General features: G+C 35.6%; 1 protein-coding gene across 2 annotated transcripts in view; it reads right to left on the minus strand.

Moving 5' to 3' along the window:
* Window positions 1-8,248: 8,248 nt before the first annotated feature.
* Window positions 8,249-15,191, minus strand: part of BICD2 (BICD cargo adaptor 2) — a 1,042,429-nt gene continuing 1,035,486 nt past the window's right edge. Inside the window, exons 7-8 of one of the 2 annotated variants that reach the window (XM_044078150.1) lie at window positions 13,945-14,158; window positions 8,249-10,330 (exon numbers count right to left, since the gene is read on the minus strand). In XM_044078150.1, the coding sequence (XP_043934085.1) occupies window positions 10,325-10,330; window positions 13,945-14,158 (220 nt within the window). In that variant the 3' untranslated portion in view covers window positions 8,249-10,324. Of the gene's footprint in view, window positions 14,159-15,191 lie in introns of both variants that reach the window. The other variant, XM_044078149.1, reaches the window with a different exon arrangement.

Genomic DNA, 15,191 nt, shown 5'->3' on the forward strand with positions numbered 1-15,191 from the left:
CTGTAACCCTCACTCTTTAATATATAACATTTTATCATGTGTGTAGTAAACAAGTTATTGCCACTGTAATGAAACCTAAAGTTGAAAAAATAAATTATAAATATTGGTTAAAATAGGTCAACATTTAGACAAATATGACAAAACTTTTATAGTTTTGTTTAAAGGATGCAGATGTTGGTTTAACTGATCCACTATATTGAGTTAAAGTATCAGTTCTACAGGTTTAAAAATTATCTGTTTTATTAGTCTTCATACATGATGTGAATTTATCCATTTTGTATATGGTTTCCTTTATTATGGATTTTTCTTTTGTTGACTGTCTTCTTCTATTTTTGCTGTTTTAGTAGCAGTTTAGCTTCTTATTACAATTTGTATAGTTCTGGGTTGATATACCTCATACAAACTTGAAATACAGCAGCACACTATTAACCAAATCAGTATGCAAAACAGCAAAAAAACGATGGCAGCACCAGGAAATGACGTTCAAGATTTAATCCACAAGTTCAAGACACAGTCCATTGGAGGAGATGAAAGCGCTTACTTTTGGCTTGTATTTTACTTGAAATATTGTCTTGAACTTGTGGATTAAATCTTGAACGTCATTTCCTGGTGCTGCCATCGTTTTTTTTTTTTTTTTTTTTGCTGTTTTGGATACATCATACAAAATTTATAAATTTGTTGCTTATATTGTTTTATTACAAATATTTTATAACTGTTCAAGAAAACATTTTCATAAGTAATAACATTGAAGACAACATAAATTATACTAAATAAAGCCATAGTAGTTGCATTTTCCTCTTGAAATGCATTTCCCTTTGATGTAGCCTGTAGCCCTCTAGTGCCCTGATAAAAATGTTTCTCAGTTGGAAAGAATATAGGACTTATGAGTATAGTTTAGTAGCCTATGAGTATAGTTTAGTAGCCTGGGAAAGTTCTGACTGCTGAGAGGTATTAATGTCTCTAGCATCTGTCTTATTTGTTCTTGCAGCCAAAGCTGTACAATGTTAGAACAGGGACAACTGTCACCTAACTGACAGCATGCAAAAATATTCCAGAGAAGTGTACACAGCACACTGTGATAAAGAACCTTTGTTCCTTGGCAGATGGAATTGAAGATGCATTATTTCTGTTGGTCTTGTTTTTTTTTTCAGCTCTCTGATCAGATGAAGTATGAAACATGCTTTCAATCACGTCACTGAAAAAGCATCAACCATTGATCAGTTAAGTCCACTAAATTTGTTTCAGAGAATAGATTGCACCTAAAGGTGAGCAGCATAAAAGAACTTACTTAGGCTGAAAAGATTCACCATATAAGGAACTTTACCTCTTCTGCTGAGAACTCTAAAAGTGGGAGTGGCAATTCATTCAATAAAAATGGGATTTGTCATATTTTAATACTTTTATTTTAAACCATTTAGCTGTATATTTTTTCTATGTCAATCTTTTTTTTTTATTCTTTCAGTGTTAATGACTTTCAGGAATCTGACAGATGGAGAAGGATCTGAAGTACGGTTACAGAAGGTTTTTGCTGGAGGCTGTTCCAGGTAGAGCACCTTTAGTTTTGCAGTCTAGAGTACATTGGGAAGTTCTCTTGGCAAACATGTTTTTGTATTATTTATTTCCTGCTTTATGTTCAGTACCTCCAGTACCTTATACAATCTGCACCATTCTTCTTGTATTTCACTTTCCCTCTATATTTCGGCTCTACTCAACATCATTGGACCACTTCCTGGGGTTGCACAATAATACATACACAATTGAAAGGATGGCATACGGCTCCCTAAAACTACTGTTTTGGTATAACTCATGATTATGCCAAAACTGCCACCATTTCAAATCTCTTTCCTATCATGACAATTTGCTCTTCCTTGTTATAGCCAACCTATGAGGCTTTCACCATGTAGGAAAGGTGGGATGGGAAAGATACTATCTTTGGCTGTGAGACTCCAGCTCTATCATGTTTGCATAATTTGTTCTTATGTCTACTGCTTTTGAAAGAAACATTTTGCCAGCTTCTGTTTATTGTTGGATACAAAATGAAAATCCACTTGTGCACACTCATGCTGAGGGGAGGAGGCAGACAATATATTAGTATTAGTGTTCCAATTATTTAGCAAAAAACACATTTTTTTTTTGTTTTCATTTATTTTGCAGCCATTCGTGTTCAGCAAGCCAAACTTTTGCCAGCTATTTTTGTTATACCTTCAGGCTACCAGAATGCTGTTGACCACTTTTGTTGTTTTGATAAATGATGAAAACAAGAATTAACCCTTTCTGAAACTGCAATTACTCTTGTGGCTTTATTCCACAAGTCTGATACATTCTTCCATCTTTCCTATATATGATGTCACTGTTTTAACTACTTCTAAAAGTATCATACTAAGAGATTTCAGTCCTACTAATGTTTCTTCTGGAGGGGTAATATTATTCAGTAACATGTCCAAACTTCATACATAACAGTAAAACCAAATCTTATCTCTCGGACTTGTAACTGAGATAAAAGCATTATTTTCTTCAGAAACGTAAGGCCTTATGTAAACTGTTACCCTAGGCGTAAAGGCTCCATGGTACCCCTCAGTTGCAAAACCCATATTGGCTTACTCACATTAACCAGATAACTTTTTTCTTCCTTTTTCTCACAGACTGTCTTATGCTTCCATTTGTACCTACAGTTATTCATTAATTTAACACGTTCTACGTAAGCAACTGTGAAAGAAACAATTGCATTAAAGTGAGGGACTGGGGGGTCACAAGGCCCCCAGATGTAATGGGGGCTCTAGATGTTCTGAGGTGAATTATTAAATTTTTAAACAAAGTTTTTTTTATCCAGTGATTACTTGAAAAAAAAAAACATGATCAAAGAAAGAAGTTAATCTTACTCTTCAACATGTTTTTTTATTGCATCCTTTCGGCACATCCTAACAGACCAAGATTACAGTGTAATAACTGCAGTGGAAATAACTGTATTAAATCACAGGTTTAGGGGCTGCTGGCTCCCAGAAAACATGATGTTTTTTCTAGAGGCTCTGAGATGCATTTTAGAGTTTTTTAAACAACCTTTTCATCTGGTGATGGCCTGAATGAAAAACATGATCTTACTCAACTTTGCTTTTTCCTGCATCCTTTCATCACACCCTACATAAACAAAACTGCCCTGCAATAATTAAATTAAGCTGGGAGGCTGGGGGTTGCTAGGCACCCAGAAGTCATGGGGGTTATAGATGCTTTGAAGTGCATTTTAGAGTTTTTTCCCCCCAGTGATGGGCTATACAAAAAGTATGTGTACAGAAAAGAAATTCAATCCTATTTTTTTCAAGGAAAAAATAAATCAATTCAAGGTTTTGAAACTCAAAGCTGACCAAACACTAGCTCACAAACTGAAAAGACAAATGCCTGTCAGGATACATATATCAATATATAGTACCTGCCCCTTACCCCTTAGCTTAGAGTAGGTAGCCACTTTCTGTGTATACTCCACTGGTGTTACACTGAAATTAAAATTAAAGCACGGCTTCCTACAGTCATACTTCAAGCTGCTGTTGCTGCTGTCATATCTATATAGAGCATGCTTCCTCACCCTACCCCCAAAAGACAGCCACCTTCCGATGACAGACTAGGACAAAACTGAAAACACAAACAGAACATAATTGTTGGCAGACATATAAGCAACATGCATATTTACTCTCCCCCCACAAGAGCCTTCAGTATATGCATCAGATTATTGTGAGGACAATTTTTAAAAAATTGATGATAATGTTTCCAATTTGTTACATCTAGTGACATTACAGTCTTCCTATTCAAGCTGTAGGGACCCTCTATGCACCCCTCTGAAGTTTGTGAAGAAAGTTAAAGAAACCATACTGTCCCTAGTCAACACAAGATATATTGACCTATAAGGATTGGGAGGTATGTCAAAGAAATAACATCATTCCCACCCCCCACCAGTAGAGTCACTTTATGTGTACATCTATGAGCTATGGGAGCAGGGCTGCTTCTAGAACAGGTGGGGTTCAGCGCAGAGGTAATTAATAAGTCCATGTCAAAATCCACTTATACAGCTTCTAGACGTTCTGAAGGTCTGGGTATTCTAATATGCATTTATCCCTTACCTTTTGAGAGATGACTGTTAAACTGAGCAAGAGACAACAAGGCCAGTTACTTTCATGCAGACACTCCCCACCAAGCAGTTACAGCCATACCTATGTCAAACTCTGACATTTGGTTGTGATAAAAGAGGATAACATAATGTATTTTACCTTTGTTTCAAACAAACAGTTACCACACATTAATGTTGCTTCACATAATCACATTAGTTCTGCAAAGCCAAAATAAAAATCAAACAGCAGCAAGTAGCTAGTCATCTTCCTCCATAGAAGACAGCCAGAGCAATTATAACTACTATGTACATATCAGGAGTTCGGTTATGAAGTCCATCTTACTTCAAACAAATGTGCACTAGTCCTGCAAAACCAGATAGTGACAGTTTAAACAAAGCAAATCAAATGACAAGAGGGTCAGTTACTCTCATCCAGCCAACACCAACTCCCTACCAGCAGTAATAGCCATAGCTATATATGTCTGATAGCTATGTGAAATTATTTCACCTCCAAAGTCCAGACAAACAAGTTGCAAAATATTAAAATATTCCAATTTATGCTGTTACACACACACACACACACACACACACACACACACACACACACACACACACACACACACACACACACACACACACAAATTAGAGAAATAGTGTCCAAAATATATGGCTGATCACCACCAGCATTACTGTAAAAACAGTAACACTTATCTCACTGCATTCATTCCTCTTTTCTCAACTATCTACACAAATAACAAAGCCGGAAATATTGCTAAAACATCTGTTTGATTAATGCCTGCATTATTGTGAAAACATTAATACAACTCATATCATTGTACCATTCCCCTCATTCAAACTACACAAATCACAAAGCCAAAAATATTGCCAAGATATCTGGTTGATCATAACCAGTATAACTGCAGAAATATCTCGGTAATACCACCCTCATTCCTATTACTTATTTAATTTACCTTTTCTTATTTACTCTTGATTTCAGATTGGCAAATCACAACCACTACCTCAATCGGTCACACTAGCTTTGTCTTACCCTTTGAATTAGTTCACAAGAGTTCATGTCTTCTTCTCAAAGGACTCACAAGCTCCTATCACAACTACATAAGAGGCTCAAAGCCATTAAGTGCGAAAAGCTATCACATGGAGCTAACAAAGTAGCAATAAGCTGCAGCAAAACAGACAAAAAAACCCACAGTCATGACAGCAGTACACCAAAAACACTTCAGTAACACAACAGATGAAATATTTATTTTAAAAAAATCAAAGATGTCATTTTTTACTAAATATTTCATTGGCTGTATTAATAACCTGGTCCTTTTTTGATTGTTATTATTTCAACCAGTGGCACTCAGAGAGGAGAAAAAGGCTCCTATCAATGCAAAACTGCTAACAAGACAAGGATTTTTTTTGCAATGTTCCTAAAACAGTAATTATTTTGTTTCAGTTTATTAAAATTTAAATATGGTACTAACCTATTTTTTCACAAATATCTTCCTTTGGTTTACAGAAAATAAACCAAGAAGCCTGCTGAGTTGGATAGCACATCTCTTACTCTCTTGCTGTCTCCTACCATATAGCCAGTTCGTAGTGACATAATGGTGCATTCAGTTTATAGCCATGAAAAAAGGAAATCTAGGGCTGATTATTTTTAAGAAATACAAAGCAAGAGCAATTTTTTTTTAAACTGCCAACACTAGCTTACCTCTTTAAATCACAAAAAGTGGGAAACAATTGGAATTTTTTATGCAACGTTTTCATGAGGCTAAAACCAGAATGTACACAAAAATGGTGCAGTTAAGAGGTTTGACTAGCATGCAATAACCTCTACTTGTCACATTTAAACTTCCTGGGATTTCTGCTTGTTATGTCTTAGCTAAGCTTGGATGGTTCCATTGTGGGTGGTAGAGAGAAAGAATCTCTAAGCACTCTCTCCATGCATCACACACATTGCCACTCTCTATGATGCCTGGCATTACACTGCATTTTGCTGCCCATCCATTCTCCCTGCAGCATGTATTTCACCACTCCTTACCTACTATGTCTGGAATTATACTGTGTTTTGCTGGCCATCATACAAAGCAAATATTATATGAAATTATAGCATTATCACACTACACATGGCAGATCCAACCTCATAATTACTGACTACATCATGTAGCCTCATATGTAGATGCAGTTCAACTGTAATACACTTTGTCTTGCATCTATTCTCACTGCAGCACATACATTACCACATCCTAACCAGTATGACTGGAATTATATTGTGTTTCACTGTCAAGTCAATGGCATGGGATTACATCCCTTCCTAAGGCTAGGATGGCTTAAATTTGAAAAACAGCTCATATGCCTGGTGTAGGTACTTTGGGGAAAGAAAAGGAATGAAGCATGAAGTGGCCTGTACACCTTTCTTGGAAGAGGGAGTGCAGTATCAAAAAACGTCCATTCCCTACCTTGGTACAGCATACCTTCAAGATGTTCCTTGATGCTGTAGGGAATTTCAGCCACAGTGGGACCATACATGGCCAAGTACACATCAGGGAGTTGGAATTCAGTGAACCATACTTTTCTGGGTACCTCTGGGTAAGGGGATTCCCCTGCTCAAGAATGACCTCATTTAACCAAATAGTGCCTCAGTCAACTATGCACAAGTGGCTGTCATGCAAAACAAGTACTCCACAGTTTTAAAGTATTTTGTTTATACAGCAACATTTTATTTTTATTTTCTATTGATGTCTATGGGTGGGTCCATTGTAGTCATTTCCTTTACATTTTTTTTCTTTACCTCATTTAATTTATCTGAGCCTTTGTTCACAACTTTTTCAGACTGTAAATATCTTCAGGCATTTTCTTTAAGTAGAATAATGTACGAGCATAAGGCTCTTCAACATTTTGGCACCCCAACCCAATAGCTTACCCTACGTTTTATTAGGAACGTGTCATTCAATAGACAACTCTTTCAGCGAGTGCTGAGCAATCAAAGAAATTTGGGTCAAACAACTTTTTGCTGACAATAAAGTTTTATTTTTTATCCACTGCTGTGTGACCTAGGAATAGGTATATTCAGACTCAGTGGATTTTTTTTTTTGATTGATTGGCACTCGATGAAAGAGTTGTCCATTGATCATCATGAATCCTGTTTTGTTGCATCGCAATTCACAGAAACATTAAGAACATAATAAGCCAACTAAAGCTTCATTCCAATGAAATAGACAATAAAAAGCATTTGGTGGGGCAAGGGCCAATGTACCCCCATTAATTACATAAACTAACTCTGAGGTTGCACATCTGTGGAGAGAAAACAAAAAGCCCAAATACACTGAATCATTCAGTACATATACAGAAACTACAACACCAGCAATTTCCCATAGGAAAAGTGACTTGAAATTTCAAAATCAGGGAAAACAAATGAATGAGTTTAAACATGTCTACTTTACAATTAACAAAATAAATTATTTTTTATTAGGGCTAATACCATTATTCGTGTTACATCTTGAGAATCACCCTACCTGCCACTGTTTCATACATAAGAAAAGATACACAAATTTTTCTAACATGTGCCTTAAAAAGATCAGATTCAGTACTGAATACTGAGATGCATCATTATTAAAGTCACTTTCTTAAGACTGACTACATTTACTATCATACCTCAGCTTTTAATGTCTAGCTAGCATTTTAGCCATGCTATTTCATTTGAACTACCTCCAAGGTGGTTTCTTTTATCCACTAATTGTTCAGTGGGGTACGCTGTGACTGGTTTAAGTTTAATAAGACCGTGTCCTTAGAGTCAACTTGGTTCTCAAACATGATTACTCACAGACAACTCTACTACATTCAATTCAGACAACATTCCCAATTAATGAATGACAAATTTGGCATGAGCACAATGTGAGTACACCACATCACACTGTGGTCTATCAGGAGGCAGAGGACAAATAAAGTACTCTGCATACCAACATGTTAATTTTCCCATACATGTTCCCTGTATCAGGAGGTATAGTCAAGCTCATGCCTTTTTTATGATCTAGCTGCCACAGTCTAATGAAATTAGATCTTAAAATGTGTTTTTCAAACATAGAAACATGGTCCAAACTGTGTAAATGTAGAAAGGAATACAAAAATGAAACCAGAATGCAAAAATATCTTTTTTTCATGTTTATTAATTCTGCCAATTTAATTACCTTTACACAGTCAACCTTTTATCTAATTCAATATTAATCTGGAACAAATCTTTATCAATTCTATATTCTAAAGTTACCAATTTTTTTCAAGAGTTTAAGTTGTATGTTTTACATATCATTTTGACATGATTGATTCACTTCCACTCCCTCCAGATCTGTGTAAAGGTTCCCTGGCAGGAGTACATGCATATGACATTAAATGGAGATCAACTCGCCACTAATGATAATGCACATAAAACATAATACAGTACTGCGTGACATTTCAAATAAATACCCACATAAAGATGAAGCACATACAAGTCTTTTTTCATATGGATCAATACTGTAACAGAAAATGACAATAATAAAGTCCCCACATCTAAGAATTATATAATGCTATCCCTTCCAGCAAACAGAAATCCTTTTTGTTGCCATCAAATTAACAGCAGAATTTGGACAATTAAAATTTTGCCAGAAGCACCAATTAATCAAATTGTTTTGCCTCTACAAGCAGCCTCAGAGAACAGCGACTGAGCTTGTTGATGCTGTTGCTAGTTTCTGTTTCCTGAAATTAACATGATTAAATACAATCTGCAAGAGACGATATTTATGTCGCGCCTTCTCACATTTGCCAATAGTACTACAGATAACTTCTTACCATCACCATACAAGGCTACCATAACATCTTTTCTGCACTGCATTTGCAAATGTGTTAATACCTCTTATTTTGTTCATTACAGAAGCCCACAGTCATTACATTTGGTTCCCAATGTATTATCAAAATTTTTACCCCTGAATTTGCAAGGATCAATAAGATAAAGTACAACTGACAAACAGAATTTTATACAATACTGTTTTAATATAATAAGACTACCATTAAAATGTGCAAAAGGGGAGTATTTTTGCACTTATTGCTCCATATTATCATTTGCTAAGTGGAAAGAACTTTTTCCTTATAATGTCCTACTTTCAATAACCAAACTATTCTAATATCCTCCCTTAAATTATTAAAGGCACTACTGGCAATAATTATTAAATAAGGTGTTACAGATGAGACACCTTATATTTGACAATTAATTTGTACTTCTAAATGTACCACAATTTGGCACAACAAACAAACAATGAAACAATTCCAATTTGGAATTTTATCGGTACTGTTGTAAAAAATTCTGTTTATCAGTAATGCTTTGTTCCTTAAAACCCAAACATTCTGGAATTTGTAGGTAATATTACTTAACATTTCTCAAGTGCCTATTACCATTTTAATCAGAACAAAGTCAAGTTTTATTCTTGTTATACTGAACTATTCCTAAGAATAATAAATACATGAAAAACCCCAGAATTTGATCACCCTGGATTTTGTATAGAACATGGCAGTAAACAAAAGTAAAAAATATAAAGTTCAATCTTTAATTATTGATACATGTTGCTGAAGCAATAAGGAAATATTTTTAACAGAGCCATGGTTTGTACTGGAAAACATTAAAAATATCACAGAACCAAACAAGTATGTGAAAAAAATAGCATTAACTTTGTAACATGCTGATACAGTGGTCAAACAACAGAAACCAAACAAAATGGAGTCTTGATGCAGAACATACAACAGTGCTGTATGAGACTGAGTTTAATAAAAAAGCTAAAGTAAAATATCAAAATATCAAAAGTGCACAAGTAAAACAAACAGATAAACACTGAATAACTGGACAATGGACTGTAAAATATCAAAGAAAAACTTCCCCGTGTTATGTAGATGTCCATTATATGTTGGCAGGTTGATCAGGTACAGCTGAAGAACACTTAGTTATTCAATACTTGTGAGTTATTTTCCTGCAGCAGCACTTAAAACAGTACAAAGCTACTGTGTTTACAAGATGAGAAAAAAACATGCAATACACAAAAGAAAAAAAAATGATACTTTAGCAATGGAATTTTAGAGTGCTTTCTTTTCTTTTGTACAATAGTCTATACCGCTATTAACCATATTTTAAAGGTTTAAGCCAGAGGCTGCAAAACAAATGCACACTCACTGCTGGAAAGTCCTTCTCCGAGGTTTATTCTATCGCTGAAAAGTAGGGAAAAAAAACAGAATAAAATTAGAAAGGCATTACACCTATGAATTAATTAATGGTTCATCTGTAGCACTTAAGATACAATGCGCAGATGAGAGGGAAATGCGAGCCAGGTTAGTGAGTTAAGAACAGTTAGTGCTCAAAGGCAGAAGAAGCTGCCACTTCAGGTTGCACATGTTCTGTAAGCGTTCTGATTAATGCTGTCGCAGGAACATCGGTCGAATAGCTTATTTTGCAGGATGCAGACTTCTCACAAGTGTTGAATGACCCAATGCTGTTCATGCACAAAGAACAACAGTATGTAAAAACAAGAATGTCAGTGAAGCACAAGTTCTCCAAACACATGCAGGTCAGTATTACGTGCAGGCTGTTGCAGAAATGCAGTCCTATTACCCAGAAGAGCTGAAGGAAGAGCCAGCTAGCAGAGGTAGCTGATACTTTAGCAATTTCCCAGGCTTGGTTTTAACCATAGACACTGAAATGAAAGCTAGACTATAATACCTTTAAGCAGAACATGTTGTGAACAGTTTAAAAAAATAAATAAATCCACCTCTACTTAAAGACACTAGGTGGGGAGGAAAAAGGCATATATTAAAAAGACGAACACCAAAGAACTTTAGCATTATCAAACAGATCCTTAATTTTGAGTTATGCCTTAGTTTGATACTAAATAAATCAGGAAAATACATTTCCTGGATTAGTTCTATTTTTGAACTATAAATAAACAAGACTTTGTTTTCCAGGTCTGGCACATGTTTGGCAAAAGGGTTACTGTATTGTCTAGTTTGTATCACTGTCTATGGAGGTTAACAACACTATATGCAAATACTGTATACATATATACATTATTATTACAAATTACTTAAACATCAATCATCAGTTTCATTACTAAACAAATTTTGCAGATTATTTCTGAGAACAGCACTTTTACTGCAACGTGAGAGTACAGATAACTGTCACTTAATACATAAAGCTTCCTGTTGAAGTGGAAGCAAAATGTTGCTGCTTCTAACAGCAAACTCTTAAAACCATGTTTAAATGCCTTTTTTGTTTTCTTTCAAATGACAGGCATTCGCTGATCACTATCAATGTAAAAATGAGAGGAAGAATAAAGGCCTTTTAAAAGATTGTGCAGCATAAGACAGAAAAGCAGGATTGAACATCATTTAAAAAAATATTTATAGACATCAGTTTTTTTTAGAAAATAATTTAGTCTCTAGTTAACCCCTGTTACCTTCTTTACATAACAGAAGGTATATTTTATGAATTCTTGCTATAATTCAACCCTGCTTTCTAGTAATGTTAAAGCTCACATTCAGGAGAATACTACCTACTCTGCAAATGGCATGATAATTGATACAATTACACCTAATCAGACAGCCTTGATAACTTACACATTTTGTGCAAGACATTTAATGATCAAAGTTTTGACTTGAGAAATCCAAACAGCGTCACAGAGTTTAGCATCCTTGAATCAGCATTCAATATTTAAATGCTGATATTTTTGCAAACAGTTTGACTACATACAAATGACAGTTTGTAACGCAGCATTTTAGAATGTGTTCTCTATTGTACGCTTTACTTTTGTTACAAACAAATGGACTCAGGCATACATCCGCATAATGTGAATATCCATTTGCTCACATCTGACCCAATAATCTGGTTTTGGATTTTGCAAGTCATTTTTACAGTTCCCAATACAAAAAAGCAAAAGCAGGACTAGAATCAATCAACGATTCTCCTCAAGTCAAAAGGCAGGTTGTGCATTCTATATCAATATTACCTGACTAACAATTATCTCCTGACTATTTATAGGCAGAGCGGCGATGAAGAGGAAGCAAGCTGGTGGCAATCTACAAGAAATGGTAGTGAAACGAGGCAACAGTTGGAAAAAATAACAGAAGATTTGAGGGAAGAAATCACCACGATAGCACTGCAGACTTGTATTACGTCATTATAAAATGTGAAGTGTTAACATCATCATAGTACTGATATAAGAACAGGGCTCTACATTAAATCCATTTAGCCTGCAGGCACTTTAGAAGTCCTCATTTAGAATATAATGTGCCTGTGTGTGTGCTACACCAATTAAATATTCCTCTTGAAATAATACTGTTGATATTCTGCATAGGCACCAATTAAAGTACACTTTTAAGATACATCTGCAAATGTTGCTACTAAAAAGCCCTCAAATGCTTCCTGTTCAGATATAGCAGAAAAGTAGCCAATTCACCATTGTTCCTTGTTTCATGCGCCTTTCCTTGAAACAAGGCTGGTAACTTGATTTTCTACCATAATGTAGAGCCATGTGTCATCTGTGCTTCTGCAGTAATGATGAACAGTATTGGAGAATTTTACTTTGCAGGCTCACTGAAGACATTGAAGTTCATGAAAATAACACTGACACCACTGTGATGCGATTTTAACAATACTGGAATATAGAACTACCCAATTAACTATATGGACATGAATGATTTAATACATAATTTAGCCATGTACACTTTTCTGTGGGGAACCCACTCTTCTGTGGGCAACCCAGGCTAAAAGAATCCACTGATGGGAAGCAAAATACCTTTCACAGTATTAAGTCAATTTTTTTTAAAAATGTAAAACTGCATATTAGCTAAAACCAACAAAAGTATGTAATTTGTTGGGTATCTTTCATTAAGATGGGATATACTTGCATAATTTTTTTCTGTAAACATGTGCAAGGTTATTACCAAATTAAACCCTACTCCTGCAGAGTGCAGTGTGAACTGGAGCTGAAAGGCAAGGGATGACAAAAACGACTTGGCCTCCTATCAGCATATTCCAAGCCATCACAGCTCACTCTCTGAGACTTTGGTCAGTGACAGTAAGGCAGATGACCTCTGGTCAACCACCATACTCTGGACAATTTAGCTTTATGCATTCAAGCTTGAAAGTGTTTTGTACTGTATATAGTTTGTCTTACAGTGCAGTCCTAGATTCATTTACACCACTACCCACAGGATTTTTATTTTAACCCATTCAAAAATCTTGTTTAGAATGACAGCTGTCTGATGAGGCACTGTAGCCATGCAACAGCACTTAAGAGACTTGTTGCATGTGTTACTGCTACAGACTGTAGTTGTCATGCCACAAGTAAGTCTAACAATATGCTGTGACACTGGTGTGAGACAGTATTAACATCATATTGTATATGAAGCCCTGCTCTAAAAGGTATGCAGGACATATTTAAAGCACTCCTTCCACAAAAATCAATACTTATGGACAGTAAACCCCAAGCAAACTGCATGGAAACAGCATTCCATATGTCAACAGAACCCAGTAAATAGCTTTCCCCCCATACATATGAACTAGCAACAGTTAACACCACTGTAATACATTAGTACTACATGGCTTAACAGTAAACCAACACAAGTTACTCACTGCAACATTAAGTGGGGGGCTTTATTCCTATGCATGTGAACCACTACAGCATTATAAAGCAATGCAGCTCATGAACTCCTGTAAGGTTTACACACTGTCATTAGTCACAATATATTTTGTACTTTTCAGTGCAGAACACTTGGTTGTTAAGAACTGCTCGCTCGGGCCTGTCTGCACAGGATTTCACATGACTTACATTGGGGGGATTGCTACTCTTGGCTTTAGATGTAGACTTTGTACGACCACGTTTAGACTGCTCATGGTCAAACTCTAGGTCCTCCAGACGTTGAGTTAATGCTAGCTTCTGCTGGATAGCCATGCGAAGTAGTGAGTTTAAGGTCTTTTTTTCATCTTCTGCTGCTGCCAGCTGTCGCTGCATTTCATCAAGTTGTGTGACATATTCATCACATCTGCAATGAGAAGAAAAAATACTTAATTTATTTCACTTTGTTAACTAGTTAAGAAGACTGTTTGACAGACTGTTTTTAGCCATGACCTGGGACATAAGGGCAAAATAAAAATGTGTAGCACATCAAGTGTGCAGTTGTAATAAACATACAATACATCAATGACACATTTGAGATCAAATACAACAAAATCATCAACAGTGAACAAAAGTGACATTAATGAATGGACAATATATATATCAAAGTGGACATGATAATTAACTGAAAGTGTTACTTTTAAAATGACTGTTTTAAAACATGTTGGCTGAGACAGTTACTACTTTTTTTTTTTTTGCTTTTCAAAGAGCTGTCAGAAAATTTGGATAACAGTGAATAGAAAAGATTTTTCTAACAATGTACATTGGAAAATACTGCTGAAATTAACTGAAGTGCACACTGTTAGGGATAATGACAGTAGGTATTACATCATTTTTAAGAAGAAAGTTAGGTTGCTATAATGATTAAGGTGATTGCCTCACCGGCACAAAGCACAGGGTTTGATTCGCACCTTTGGTATGAAAATTAGCTAGGCTTAAAATGGCCCAAAGGGGAGTTAGCCTAGTAATTAGCTATGAACCTATACTTACAATACCTAAAGAACGAGATAAAGGTTTTGTCATATGGAATTATCAGATTACAATAATACGAGTTCTGGAAGTGGGTTGACACACATCCTCAGTTCCCCTGCAACAACACTGTATTTTAAGTTATCATCCAAAACAAATTACACATTGGTAAAAGTTCAGTCGTCTTTCTTTTAAGTATGGACTGGCAAGGTACTGCATGCATCAGAAGATCTATGAGAAAAACGTACTCAGTTTTTGTCCATTAAGTATGGCAGTCTTTTTTTGAAGAAGCCTCTACTGAAATCATTTCATCTAATTTATTTTGGTATATACAAACAAAAAACAGTGACAACAGAAAAGGATTGTATGGTCTTCCTAGTCTTAACATTACATAATGTCCAAGCACCACCATCAGTACTTGTATGGATAAA

Source organism: Protopterus annectens, chromosome 7.part0 (assembly GCF_019279795.1).
Source record: "Protopterus annectens isolate FY-2018-M chromosome 7.part0, PAN1.0, whole genome shotgun sequence".
NCBI classification, from domain to species: domain Eukaryota; kingdom Metazoa; phylum Chordata; order Ceratodontiformes; family Protopteridae; genus Protopterus; species Protopterus annectens.